This window comes from Adiantum capillus-veneris, chromosome 15, assembly GCF_014529385.1.
Source record: "Adiantum capillus-veneris isolate H3 chromosome 15, ASM1452938v2, whole genome shotgun sequence".
Classification (NCBI taxonomy): Eukaryota; Viridiplantae; Streptophyta; class Polypodiopsida; order Polypodiales; family Pteridaceae; genus Adiantum; species Adiantum capillus-veneris.
Window position 1 is genome coordinate 576,948 of NC_140945.1, and position 14,666 is coordinate 591,613.

At 44.8% G+C, this 14,666-nt stretch overlaps 1 protein-coding gene across 1 annotated transcript in view; it reads left to right on the forward strand.

Annotated features, from left to right (window-relative positions):
• Positions 1 to 263: 263 nt before the first annotated feature.
• LOC147440148 (protein S-acyltransferase 21-like) overlaps positions 264 to 14,666 on the forward strand; it is a 63,703-nt gene continuing 49,300 nt past the window's right edge. The window contains exon 1 of the mRNA XM_086529924.1: positions 264 to 729. Coding sequence (XP_086386050.1) covers positions 685 to 729 — 45 coding nt within the window. The 5' untranslated portion in view covers positions 264 to 684. The remainder of the gene's footprint in view (positions 730 to 14,666) is intronic.

Consider the following 14,666-nt stretch of genomic DNA (forward strand, 5'->3'; position numbering starts at 1 on the left):
TGCCATTGCATAAACAAACAACCACAATGGCACAAATAATTGAGTTGTCATTTGTTTCATCACCAGGCTTGAAATAGGAGCTGGAGAGCGCCTTATAAAACTTACAAACCAACAATTGAAAACATCGAGATGCGCCCGTTGACTGGCTTTTGCCATGACATTGTCCTCTTATTATCGAGTTCCAATCCTACCTAGTTAAAGCAGAAGAATAATATAACTTGATAGTATTCGTACACGCCGAACCAAAGTTTTAATTAGGGAGCTGAGGGGCCGAGCTGCCTGCGTCACGAAGCACCTGTGAGTTGCGACCCCCCCCTCCCTCGCTCCCTCTCTCTCTCTCTCTCTCTCTCTGAGTATGTGCATTTTCAGGACTGCCGCTGCCCGCTTCTAAAATCTCTCTCTCTCTCTCTCTCTCTCTCTCTCTCTCTCTCTCAACACACGACGCCACAAAACCCATCTCCCAAACCCTAACAGAAGGAAACCCCCTTCCCTTCAGGAGCTATCCACCAACCCGCTTCCAGCTGGCTTCCTTGCTGCAATGCCAGACTCAATAAAGCTTGCACTCATCCAATATGGTGAATTCAGTGATCCGCACAGATGAATCTTCGTGGGCACAAGCTTGGAATGTAGTTGAGCTGGTCTAGGGCCATGGTTCTGTGTGGATCGTGAGGCACACTTGCTGTGATGGTGAGGCGCCATGGCTGGCAGCTGCCTGCACACCCATATCAGGTCAGTTCTCTGTAATCTAGGATTTTTTTAATAATAAGTTCCCGATTGTAATCTGTGTGCATATTCAAGGTGTTAAGAAAGGTTTGCAATTAGTGAATATTTTTATACTCCTTTGGGATCATATATGTCGATAAAGAAGGCAGAGAGCTACAGGCAATCTATGATGGTACAGAGAAGGATGTTTCAATCTAGGTACATCCAAATTCATGGTAGGTGGTAAGTTAGAGGGGTGATACTACCCATTCTAAACAATATACGGGAAAAGAAACTCTATGGGGCAATTGAGCATGTCAATCAGGGTGGGGTGCAAACAGAGCAAGGTCCTTTGATGGTTTGCAACATCAGGTGCTGTCAGTGGTCATAGAAGTGACCCCTAGCCCTTTTCAAGAGGCATCCTTGTCCTTGTCACACTTGATGAATGATGTGTAGATTCCCATTGGGGTTTGTGTGTCTTAAAGTTTGCATTTTTGAAATATTGGCTTACGGAAGGTGCATAGCACTTAGAAACGACGTTTTTAGGTGAAAAATGTGCAAGAAGGGTTTGGAGATTCCAAGCTGTTTGTGCACAACAAGAACATCATTTGTGGCCCTCTCTTTTTTGGCAGTCTACAATGTCACCCGACACCTTGGATATCACCCCTTTTGGGTTTGTAACTTTACTCCCTACATATTGAGCCTTCCCCTCCGTCGTCAGAAAACATATTGCCCAGTCACATGTGCTGATGTAGTACTTGCCGTGTGGCCATACATCCAAGTACAGTGGTGGATTGCCATCAGAGCCAAAATGTCACCAGGAGGTGTATTTTCGTTGTTGCCTTCTTTAAATATGTACTACATATTTTTATTTATTTTATTTTTACTTGCTTTCTCCCAAACCCTTGAAAAGGTGCAAATGGACATTGCATGGCCAGTGTGAAATGACTGTGGACGAATGGGTTTCTCACATCGGGAATCTAGGCCGGTTAGTCTGGGACTGGCCGAGCCAGTTAGCACTGAATTCTGAATTCTGATGTATATGGAAGCCTGTGTGCGCCATACGAGAATTTGGGCCACTCGGCAAGTCACTTACAACTTCATAAGTTGGTGGGAACTAGGAAATTAAACCAAAAAGGCAAACTATACACTTGGAATAGTGTGTGTGAGTCATGGGTGCAAGTTCACAGCTTTAATGGAACGCTTGCCTTCTCCTTTGTCTTATGTAGCGCGATGATTTGCTCTTGTGCATCTCTCTCCCCCCTTTGCACATATGGTAATGCCCCACTAGTTGGGCTTCTCAATTGACTATGTACAGTTCTGGGGTTTTATGCACTTTGGCCAAGGCAAGAGCCTTCTGAACAAGAACCGGATTAGCTAATTGCTAATCCCCCACAGGTACAAACAGTTCCATTGCAAAAGATTGCGGATTTGGAGAGCTTTCTCACTTGGAAACTCGTCCAAACCACAGGGGGGCTGTCCCATTGCGTGCGGGAGCGCTTGGGACACGCGTAGACGTGTTCTCTCTGCTAAAAATGATCCAGAACAGAGAATTACAGCATGTTGTGTTTTTTTGGCAGGTTTAGGGTTTCGCATTTAAATTGCAAATTAGCACCAAGGGAGCCTTGGGATGCGTGTATAGGGTTTTGGACACCCGACAATGGAAAATTAGGGAATTACAGCACGCTGAAATTCTGTTACAGCTCACCAGAAAGCTCCTAAATTGCGAGGGAATGCATCCTAGACATGTGCTTTTGACCTGGAGGGGTTTTGGTGTCGTTATGTTACCGAAATTGGGTCAGAAATCTGCAATTTCAGCCCTCGCCAGGTTTGGACAGTTTTGTGAGACTTTATTTACATGTCCGGATCGTTTGTTCTTATTGAATAAAGAAATACCGAAAGGGGCGTCAGTCTTTGGGGCCTATAGGGTGTCGGTCTTCGTGTGCGTAGTGACATTCTAGTTGTTGGACGCATCTCTCTCTCTCTCTCTCTTTCTCTCTCTCACTGCTCTGTGTAAAGTTAACAGGTAGTTGAATTAGTACCGTTCTCTACTGTGTACGGTTATATGGTTCCATCGACGGGATAGTCACTTTTTCTTCAAAAAGTGTAGCGTGGATTGTTGTGGGTGAAAGCAACACGGAGCTTGTCGTTATTGCAGAGAAGAGAGACCAAGTACCTGAAGAGGGATCTTCCTCACATGGCACAAAGAAAGTTCCTTCAACTCTTCAAGGAGAGGATAGGTTGTTTAAAGCTCAATTGCGTAGCTGCATGGAAATGTTTCAGCAGTTGGCTAACAATCCAAGGATACAGGCTCCTACGCAGGGTTTTCAGGCTCCAACACACTGCATGACTGAGCCGTCGCAGGAAAATGAGATTTCCAATGCATAGAGGACTCGTGATGCTAGAGGGGAAGCCCATGTGGTTGAACAATCAAGGGTGTCCATATACAACAGTATGATGCAGCTTATGCTAGAGGCAACTTCACAAAGTCTTCGAAGATACGCAAGGCTGCCACTTTCTTGAAAAGGAAATGCGCTTCAATGGTGGACCGCATTGTTAAATCAGGGTCAAGCCCCAACAACATGGATCCAATTCAAACAGCTTTTTGCACCTGCATGGCTTATAAACACTTTTGAAGTGGATGTGATGAGAGAATGGCACGAGTTAAATGCTAAATAGTGTGCGAATCTTGAAGAGTACATTAAACCGCTCTGGGCCGCATTGTTGCTAGTAACCTCCTATAGGTTTGTGCCATTGTCAGAACAGATCGAGAAGTACTGTTGCGGATTGCCCAAGAAAATTAGGGACTACTGCACCAAGACTATTGTCATGAATATGGCGCAATTGATTGAGAATGCGAGAGTGGTCAACAACCTGTCGAAGGGAGATTTTGATGAATTTAACAACAACAAGAGAGGGTCCCATGGCAAACAATTTTTAGCCAAGGGCAATGCTGCAGCAAAGTCTTCAGTGCCTCCTACAAAGAAACCCTCCACTGATGAAGCTCATACAACCAAGAAGCAGTCTAAATCTTCTTCTAGGCGAGGACAAGGACAAAAAAGACATTTTTCTGGCAAATCTTTTGAAGAAAGGAAAGCTCTAAGAGAGGCCAAGAAATGCTACATTTGTGAAGAGGAGGGAAATTTTGCGAATAAATGCCCACAAAAGAAGTCACAGAATAAGGATGACAAGTCAGAGCATAAAGGAAAGAAGCCAAAGCCCAGTGCAGGACTTGTCCCAGATTTGGTTAGTGCCCAGCCGAACATAGATGCCACGGAATTGTGTAGAGCTTGGGGCAAAGTTAGAGACCAAATAGTATTGGTTTTCTTTGATCTAGAAGCCCGTGCAAATTTCATATCACGAGAATTGGCATTAAAGTTGGGCATTCGTGCAAAGGAGATGGGTATGACAGGTGGAGTAGGTTTGGTATGTCCAAGCCATTTAGAGCCTGTACTCCCATTTTGGGGAAGCTTCGTATGAACATTCAGAGTTATGTGGATGCGGAAGAATTTCATATTACGCCACTTGAGGGTTGTGATGTGTTGTTGGGTATCCCATGGTGTTACAGGTTGCATGCTATGGTGGATACTTACAACAAAAAGATTACCCTTGTACATAGAGAAAAGAGTCATGTCTTTGATGTAAAGCTTAAAGGCGAGTCTATTCCAGTTGTTTCTGCTTCTACTGATTTCATCTTTAATAGAGAATCACTTTTCTACATACTTGATCTTTGCAAAAGAAGTATCTGAAGTTGTATCTAATTTGTCTACCTTAGATAAAGATAGGTCAACTTTTTTGAGTGGTTTCAGTGATTGTTTTTCGGACTCTTTGCTAGGGAAGTTACCTCCTGAGAGACTTGAGGATCATACTATAGATCTTGTGCCCAGGTTCTAGCCCATCGGATAGACCAACGTAGAGGGTTAGTGCAGCCCAACAGATTGAGATTATGAGTCAGGTCAACGAGCTTTTAGAGAAGGGGTTGATTCAGCCCAGTTCATCCCCTTTTTGTTTGCCTGTACTTCTAGTGCAGAAGAAGGATGGTTCATGGCGCATGTGCATTGACTATTGCGTCTTGAATAAGAATACCATGAAAATTAGGTTCCCCATATCGAGGATAGATGACATCCTTGATCGGCTTGAGGGAGCATCACTATTTACCAGGATGGACCTAAAGAGTGGTACTACCAGATACTCATTAGGCCAGAAGATTGCGTTCAGGACAACATTTGGTCTTTATGAGTTTCTTGTCATGCCATTCGGTCTCACAAATGCTCTTGCCACGTTCAATAGAATGATGGATATAATATTTAGACCTCATAGAAATTTCGTGGGTACATTTTTTGATGACATGATTCTCTACTCAAAGTTTGAAGAGGAGCATAGGGATCACTTGACTGTAGTTTTGAATGAGCTACGCAGGAACAGGTTACTTATCAGAGTTACTAGGGAATGCCCCTCCTAGGGCCTGGAACGTCGAAATGGCGTTCCAGCCGGTCACAAGTGCAAGGAACATCTCGGAACGGCAGGGTGTTCCGACGGACTGGATGATACTGGAATGGCAAGTGGGGAATGACCGGAACAATCTAAATGGCCACACAAAACGAGCAGTTTCCGACAACCTCCAACGGTCAGAAACGGGTAGGTTTTTGGTGTTTTTTTTTTTATAAGCCCTTACAAATTGCCCCCCCTTACACCTTTCCTTCACAAATGCAACAAGCCTCAAGGCTCTCTCTCTCCCGTGCTCTCAAGCTCTACCCTCAAGCTCTCAAACTCACTAGAGCCCTTGGGCTTGCCCTCAAGGCTTCAAGGTCTCTCTCCCTTGGTCTCAAGAAGTGAAGCCTCTCTCTCAAGCTTCTCTCTCAAACCCTTAAGGATCAAGCTCTCTCTTTCTCGGATAATCCATGGCCTCAACCCCCTCCGTTCATGCGGGCAACGCTCAAAAGGCGAAGGAATGGTCGTGGTGGGATGAAGTGACCTCGGGGGGCACCTTGTCGGCGGCGGGAGGTTCTCGTGCATGGACATGCAAGCTATGCTCTTACACGTGGAAAGGGGGGCATGACAAGTGAGGGAACACTTTCTTCGAGTGCCGGGACATGAGGTGAGATTTTGCACCAACGTAAGCATCGAGAAGATGAAGGAGCTTGAGGAAAAGGATCGGCAATTCAACCATAAAGCCAAGCCAACACGCAAAGGTATCGACCCAAAGACCCTCATTTTCCCTCCTTCTCTACCCGGTGCCAGTGGTGGTGGATTTTCATCGTGTCCGATTCGTCGCCAAAGTACTCTTGCCACCTCTTAGGACCCAAAGAAGAAGGAAGAGAGTGTGGCATGTGTCACCAGGAGGTGTATTTTTCCTGTTGCCTTCCGTAAATAAGTATTAGATATATTTATTTTATTTTTACTTGTTTGTCCCAAAACCCTTGAAAAGGTGCAAGTGGACATTGCATGGCCAGTGTGAAACGGCTGCAGCCAAATGGGTTTCTCACATCGGGGATCTAGGTCGGTCAGACAGGGACTGCCCGGGCCAGTTAGCACTGAATTCTAATGAGTATGGAAGCTCGTGTGCGCCAAACTGGAATTTGGGCCACTCGTCAAGTCACTGCAACTTTATAAGTTGAAAGGGGCCTGTAAATTAACCCACATTGTAGATGTTGGTCAAATGGTAGTCTTCAATGATGGTCAGGAGACCGATAGGGACGCCATGGAAGCATCTCCTAAAATTTAGGGAACTGCTATTTTTGACCGGAAAATGTGTTCGCGTCATTAGCTCTGGAATGACAAGGGGAACATTTTATTGCTCTGCTGCCAAGTCAACTGACGCACCAGTTGAGATATTTTTAGCAGGGAAAGCCCAAACTCGGAAACTGGGCGACGTGTCAGCCTGTGAGCGATTCTGCCACTCTGGGAGGCAAAAACGAGCTGCATATCAACAAAGGGGGCGCCATTTTCAACCTGAGGTGGATTGTAGCAGGTACAGAAGCTATGGACTGCTTACCTTGCCCTCTATGCACAGTATGGTGACGGGAGTGATGCCCCGCACACTACATATTGGTCTCTTTCTCCCCTACGTACAGTATGTTATGCCCCACTAGTGGGCTTCTCATTTGACCTATGTACAGTTCTGGGGGTTTATGCGCGTTTGCCAAGGCAAGAGCCTTCTGAACAGGAACCGGATTAGCTAATTGCTAATCCCCCACAGGTACGCACAGTTCCATCACGAAAGATTGCGAGTTTGGAGAGTTTTCTCGCGTGAAAACTCGTCCAATTCACAGGGGAACTGTCCCATTGCGTGCGGGAGCCCTTGGGACACGCGTAGGCGTGTTCGCTCCGCTAAAAACGATCCGAAACAGGGAATTACAGCCTGCTGTGTTTTTCTGCAGGTTTAGGGTTTCGCACCTAAACTGCAAGGGAACATCGGGGGAGCCTCTTGAGAGCCTTGGGATGCGTGTACAGGCTTTTGGGCTCCCGGCAGTGAAAAACAGAGAATTACAGTCCGCTGAATTTCTGTGACAGCTCACCAGAAAGCTTCCAGATATCGAGGGAATCCGTCCTAGACAGGTGTTTTTGACCTGCAGGGGTTTTTGCGCTGTTATGCTGTCGAAATCCGGTCGAAAACCTGCGTTTTCAGCCCTCGCCAGGTTTGGACAGCTTTGTGAAAGCTTGTGCTAAGTGGTCGGATCGTCTACCTTAATTTGAATAAAGAAATACCGAAAGGGGCGCCAGTCTTTGGGGCCTACAGGGTGTCGGTCTCGTGTGCGCAGTGACATTCTAGTCGCTGGACGCAACTGTGTTCTCTTCCCTTCTCAGTGCTCTGTGTAAAGTTAACAGGTAATTGAAATAGTACCGCCCTCTACGTTGTACGGGCCGGTTATATGGTTCCATCGACGGGATAGTCACTTTTTCTTCAAAAAGTGCAGCGTGGATTGTTGTGGGTGAAAGCAACACAGAGCTTGTCGATATGGCAGAGAAGAGAGACCAAGTACCTGAAGAGGGATCTTCCTCACATGGCACAGAGAAAATTCCTTCAACTCTTCAAGAAGAGGACAGGTTGTTTAGAACTCAACTGCGTTGTTGCATGGACATGTTTGAGCAGTTGGCTAACAACCCAAGGATGCAGGAATTCTTACAGGCTCCGACACAGGGTTTTCAGCCTCCTACACAGGGCATGACTGAGCCGTTGCAGGAAAAGGAGATTTCCAATGCGCAGAGGACTCATGATGCTCGAGGGAAAGCCCATGTGGTTGAGCAACTAGCGGTGTCCAATGATCCAAAGTAACTTGCTTTAGCTGGACAGGAACCGTTTGTGAATGGTCAAGGGAGTAATGAACACGCTATGCGTCAGACCCTTCCATTACCTAATACTTATCCTGGTTATTTTGGAGGTGGTTCAGTATTTCAAGCTATGGCTGGACCTTCCACATGTTATATGCCAGGGAATGTGTTCGGGACAATGCAAACAGGCATGGGTAACCCTATGTACGCGAACATGGGTGTCCAACCAGGTTTTCAGGTTGCCTATGGTCAGTTTCGAGTGCCTGGAACACAATTTGGTATGGCTGGTTTTTCGCAGCCATTCGTACAAAATGCAGATATGACAGGGAAAACAGTTGATGCGAGTGCTGGAATGAACACTCATGGAGCACCACTGTTACAGGCACCTGTTTATGATAATGTGGCTCCTTTGAGTCAGCCTAAGGATTACAAGGAAGGTGGGCAGGGAGTGAAGTTTGAAACTTTCAGAGGAACTGAGGACCAATTAAAGGCTTTGACCTTCATACAACAGTTCGATGCAGCTTATGCTGGAAGCAACTTCACGGAATCTTCAAAGATACGCAAGGCTGCCACTTTCTTGAAAGGGAATGCGCTTCAATGGTGGACCGCATTGTTGAACCAGGGTCAAGCCCCAACAACGTGGGTCCAATTCAAACAGCTTTTTGCGCCTGCATGGTTGACAAACACTTTTGAAGTGGATGTGATGACAGAATGGCACGAGTTGAATGCTAAACAGTGTGCGAATTTGGAAGAGTACAATAAACAATTTTGGGCCGCACTGTTGCCAGTCACCTCTTACAGGTTTGTGCCATTGTCAGAACAGATTGAGAAGTACTGTTGCGGATTGCCCAAGAAAATCAGGGACTACTGCACAAAGACTACTGTCATGAATATGTTTCAGTTGATAGAGAATGCAAGAGTGGCCAGCAATCTGTCGAAGGGAGATTCCGATGGATTTAATAGCCACAAGAAAGGGTCCCGGGGCAAACAGTTTTCAGCCAAGGGCAATGTTGCAGCAAAGCCTTCTGAGCCTCCCACAAAGAAGCCCTCCACTGAAGAAGCTGATACGTCCAAGAAGCAATCTAAATCTTCTTCGGAACGAGGACAAGGACAAAAAAGACATTTTTCTGGCAAAACTTTTCAAGAAAGGAAAGCTCTTAGGGAGGCCAAGAAATGCTACATTTGTGAACAGGAAGGACACTTTGCAAATGAGTGCCCACAGAAGAAGTCACAGGATAAGGATGACAAGTCAGACCATAAAGGGAAGAAGCCAAAGCCGAGTGCAGGACTTGTTCCAGATTTGGTTGGAGATCAGCCAAACACAGATGCCACGGAGCTGTGCAAAGCTTGGGGCAAAGTTAGAGACTAGACAGTGCTGGTTTTCTTTGATCCAGGAGCCCGTGCAAATTTCATATCACTAGAATTGGCATCAAAGTTGGGCATTCGTGCAGAGGAGATGGGTATGACAGGCGAAGCAGGTTTGGCATGCCCAGGACATTCAGATCCTGTTACTCCCATCCTGGGAAAGCTTCGTCTGCACATTCAGAGCTATGTGGATGCAGGAGAATTTCATATTATGCCGCTTGAGGGCTGTGATGTGTTATTGGGTATCCCATGGTGTTACAGGTTGCATGCTATGGTGGATACTTACAACAAAAAGATTACCCTTGTACATAGAGGAAAGACTCATGTCCTTGATGTCACAAAATAACGGAAGCGTAAACTAACGTTTAATTGCACTTCAAATACTCAAGAGAATTAGAGGGAGAGAGAAAACTTGACACTCCATTGGGGACCAGAAGATGGGCTGGTCCCCCCCCATAAAGAGAATATCTTTATTACTAAGGGAGAATCTTTACAAGCACAGGAACGGGACATATGCCCGTCCTCTATTCTTTCTTCTGTTCTGTTCTGACTACTGACTGAGAAAGTGTTTCCACTTTCTTTCTGCTTAGGGGATTTCCCCTCTTCTGCGAGACTGCTTGGAAGCTCTCGAAAAGAGAGTCTATCTTCCAAAACAGCTCATCGAAAGCTCTCACAGAGGAGAGTCCATCTTCCGTTATGTGTTGCCTTCATGCTCATTCATTCATGCATCGAACACAAAAAAGAAACAAGCAAAATGCACACGCACATGCTTGCTGTAATTTTCTGCACATAACCTGAAATTCTTATCTGTGCACACCCCTACGCCGAAACAGAGGTCTTCTTCGCGATGGAATCGCGCCAAACTTGATGTAGACTTAGGATAAGGAGAGAGAAGAGAATTTCTATGGCTGATCTGCTGAAAACAGCCCTAATCGAGGTGATTAGGGGCTGAAAACAGAGAATTACAGCAGCCGCACTCTACTAAGAGAGCGTCTACGGCAGCTTCTCGCGATGAAACTTCACCAGAAGGTGTCTATGACTGTGAGATCCCTTGTTCTTGACAATGGGAGCACAAGGCTACCACATATGTCGCAAGGGGCTGCTCTCAAGCTTCAATGGAGGGCTCCACCGCGTAGAGCACGCTCACATTAGGGGGGGTAGGTGCACTGCCAGCCCTGAAAATGGGGGAGGGGGGGCTCCTAAATAGCCATAGGGAGAGGGGGCGCTAGGAAGAGAGAGAGGGTGAGAGAGAGTGAGAGAGAGTTAGTTTGCATTTGTAAGTGTGCCACTTGGCACACTTACTTTAAAAACTTAAAAACCATTCAACTTTTGACTTTAAAAACTTCTAGCTCATTAATTAAAAATGTGCAACTAACTAACAAATGCTACCAATGATTCTTTTATGAGAACACAAAAGGTCTGCCGGCGCAATGCCGCACTGGCACTGCACCACCTTTACCTGTTCACACTTGTCCGGCCGCCTACCCGGGCACGGACCGTTAAATTTAATTTAACGAAACTTACCCTAAGGCTTTATTAGCTTTATTAGCCTTAGGTTCACTGTTCTAAGGACCCCATCTCATTCATGTGCTTGTACTGACGCGCGTATTTTTCCTGAGCCTAAAATCTGAGGCTACTGCTTACCTCTTTCTGAAGACCCGATTTCCCAATCACTTGGGCTTCAAGGTAATTTCTGCTAAGGTCCCTCTGAGGTGTTGTGGCCCGCATTTAGGCTCACCTGAGGCCTTAGAACTGCTAGGTCTATTCTGGTGTACACACAACTAATTAGATGATTCTATTCTCGTAAATAAATTAATTATTTACAAAGTCTGACTTAGTGACACTTGATGTAAAGCTTAAAGGCGAGTCTGTTCCAGTTGTTTCTGCTTCTGCTATTTCATCTGTAATAAAGAATCATCTTTCTGCGTACTTGATCTTTGCAAAAGAAGTACCTCAAGTTGTATCTAATTTGTCTACCTTAGATAAAGACATGTCAACTTTTTTGAGTGGTTTCAGTGATTGTTTTTCGGACTCTTTGCCAGGGGAGTTACCTCCTGAGAGACCTGAGGATCATACTATAGATCTTGTGCCAGGTTCTAGTCCACCGAATAGACCACCATACAGGGTTAGTACAGCCCAGCAGAAAGAGATTATGGGTCAGGTCAACGAGCTTTTAGAGAAGGGGCTGATTCAGCCCAGTTCATCCCCTTTTTGTTCGCCTGTACTCTTAGTGCAGAAGAAGGATGGTTCATGGCGCATGTGCATTGACTATCGCGCCTTGAATAAGAATACCATCAAGAACAGGTTCCCCATACCGAGGATAGATGACATTCTTGATCGGCTTGAGGGAGCGTCATTGTTTACAAGAATAGACCTAAAGAGCGGGTATCATCAGATACGCATTAGACCAGAAGATGTCCATAAGACTGCGTTCAGGATAACATTTGGTCTCTATGAGTTTCTTGTCATGCCATTTGGTCTCACAAATGCTCCTGCCACATTTAATAGAATGATGGACTAATTTTTAGACCACATAGAAACTTCGTGGGTACCTTCTTTGATGACATGATTGCCTTTTCAAAGCGCAAAAGTACCAAATCACCAAGTGAAAATACAAGTTCACGACGGTGACGATCAGCAGCTTTCTTTTGCTTAGCCTGAGTCTTCTCAAGAGCAATCTTTATCTTCCTGTATGTTTCATCCATATCTTGCACATACTTGTCTGCCTCAAATATCTTGTCCTTAGTCTGCAAAATGGGTGGGACTTTCTTTCCTCCTTCCACTATCTCAAATGGTGCCTTACCTGTTGATGTATGCACAGTGTTATTGTAAGCATATTCAACCAATGGGAGATGGTGTTCCCAAGTTGCCTTGTGCTCTGAGACATAACATTTGAGTAGGTCCAAGACAATAGAATTTGCCTCTTCTGACTGTCCATCAGTTTGCGGATGAAACGAAGAAGAGAACTTGAGCGTAGTGCCCATGTTCTCAAACAATGCCTTCCAGAAAAGACTCGTCATACGTGGATCCCTGTCACTGAAAATTGACTGAGGCATTCCATGATATTTAAAGATATTGCTCATGAATATCTTGACCATGTGTTCTGGCTTTATCTTCTTCCTAACAGGAATGAAATGGGCCTGCTCACTGAACCTACAAATGATAGTCCAAATCCCATCATTTCCTGTTTGCGTCCTTGGAAGATCAAAGATAAAGTCCATTGCTATACTTTCCATGGCCTATCAGGGATCGGCAATGGCTGCAACAATCCCGGTTGCTTTTGTTTGTCAAATTGGACTTTTTGGCATACTAAGCATGATCTTACAAATGTGTCAACATCTTGACGCAAAGCTGGCCAATAGAAGAATGCCTCAACCCCTTTCACTGTCGCATCAATTCCACGATGCCCAGCATAAGGTGGAGCATGACTTTCCATCAAAATCTTTGGCCGTAACTGTTTAGTAACGCATAACTTTCCATGCATCATGAGAAAGTCATTCTTAAGCATATAGTGCTCATGATGTTGCCCATCAACAAGCTGGTCATAGATCCTTGCAAAATCTGAATCTTCAGCATATTGTGCCTTCATTTCGTCTAGTTCACAATGGTACGGAATTGACACTGCTGAAATTTGGGGCTTTTCTTGACAACGCATCAGCCACCACGTTCTTTTTTCCTTGCACATGCACAATCTGAAAATGGAACATTGACAAGATGTTTGCCCATCGCATGTGCTTCTCAGACAACTTCGTCTGTGTAAGAAAATATCGCAAGGTTTGATGATCCGTTTGGACAACAAAATCAGCCCCTAGCAAATAGTGTTTCCAACCAGTGAGAGCATGAATTACTGCCAGCAATTCTTTCTCATAGACTTGCAAGTTCCTTTCAGTCTTCAAAAGAATTGTGCTCTCATATGCGACTACTCGGCCATTCTGCATTAGAACTGCACCAAGACTATGGCCACACGCATCACATTGAACCACAAAAGGTTTAGAAAGATCTGGCAAAATAATTACCGGATCTTAAGTCAGCTTCTCTTTCAAGTGTTTGAACGCTAAAATTTCCTTGGCTGTCCACTTGAAAGTAACTCCTTTCCTTCCTACAAAGAAGATGATCAGTGAGTCCATTGACACATTCAATGGCTTTGATGAGAGGACAAAGGTTTTCTCTTTCCTCGAACAGTTTGACAAAGCAATTGTTGGAAGGAGCATTTAAAGTCAAGAAAGCTGCCGAAAAAAAAAAATGCAAGTCAGTGGTGGAATACACTGTTGTTACAAGGACAGACTCCTTCCACTTGGAATGATTTCATACAGATACCGATTTAGCTAAAGGTTAATTCAAAACAGGTACAGGATGATTTAACAAGATTTCTCGTGAGAAATCTCGTGTAAATCAAAGGGCAAGTAGTCCTATTGATGCAGAAGATCAAAGGCTACGAATTGGTGCGATTGGCACGCAAAACAGAGCCCGAAAGAAGAAAATACAGCTTGCTGTATTTTTCTCTGTAGATTTAGGGTTTTGACCCTATTTGATGCCTTTTTGTCCCAAGAGCTTCGGGGAAGCTAGAGGACAGTAATACAAGTGATCTAGAGCATTTTAGGAGCTAAAAACAGAGAATTCAGCGTGCTGAATTTCCAGGACAGGTTTGCAAAAGTGTTCTATTATGCGTGGATAATCACTTGGATATGTGGATTTTTGGTTGTGAAGGTTTCTACTATCGTTATGTTGCCAAAATTGGATCAAAAAGAGAATTCTCAGCCCAATAAAAGTGACAGCATAAGGGTAGATCACAGGTTAATCTCCAAAGGTCAAGATGAAGAGCAGAGAATGATTGTTTTCGATGCTCAGTATGCAAATCAGTGATATTGCATAAAGGCTGAAATTGCCTGAGAGTTGGAAGATTCACAATGCGTTTCACGTGAGTCTTCTCAGACCCTATGTGGGTGATGTGCCAGAAGATATGCCAGCTGAAGATCAGCCGGAAGTTGAGGAACTTAACGAGATCTTGGTCCTGGAACAAATTTTGGCACATAAAGAAAGAAAAGAAAAGGCAAGGTTGCAAGGTGTTGTTTGGTAAAGTTCAAAAGCTATTCACCTCTGGATGTTAAGTGGATGGAAAAAAGTGAACTTGCAGAGTCACTAAAAGTATGGGAACTTAAAACCTTGGTTTGCAATCTACCTTGACCCCTTGAGATTCAGAGCTACATGGATTGTCAGTGTGACAGTGGCTTCTGAAAGAAATGATGTACATGTTACTTACAGTGAGCTCAAATGAAGTGCATGTTACATGAATGTTAGAGCTGTACAGATTGTCAGTTTGGCAATTG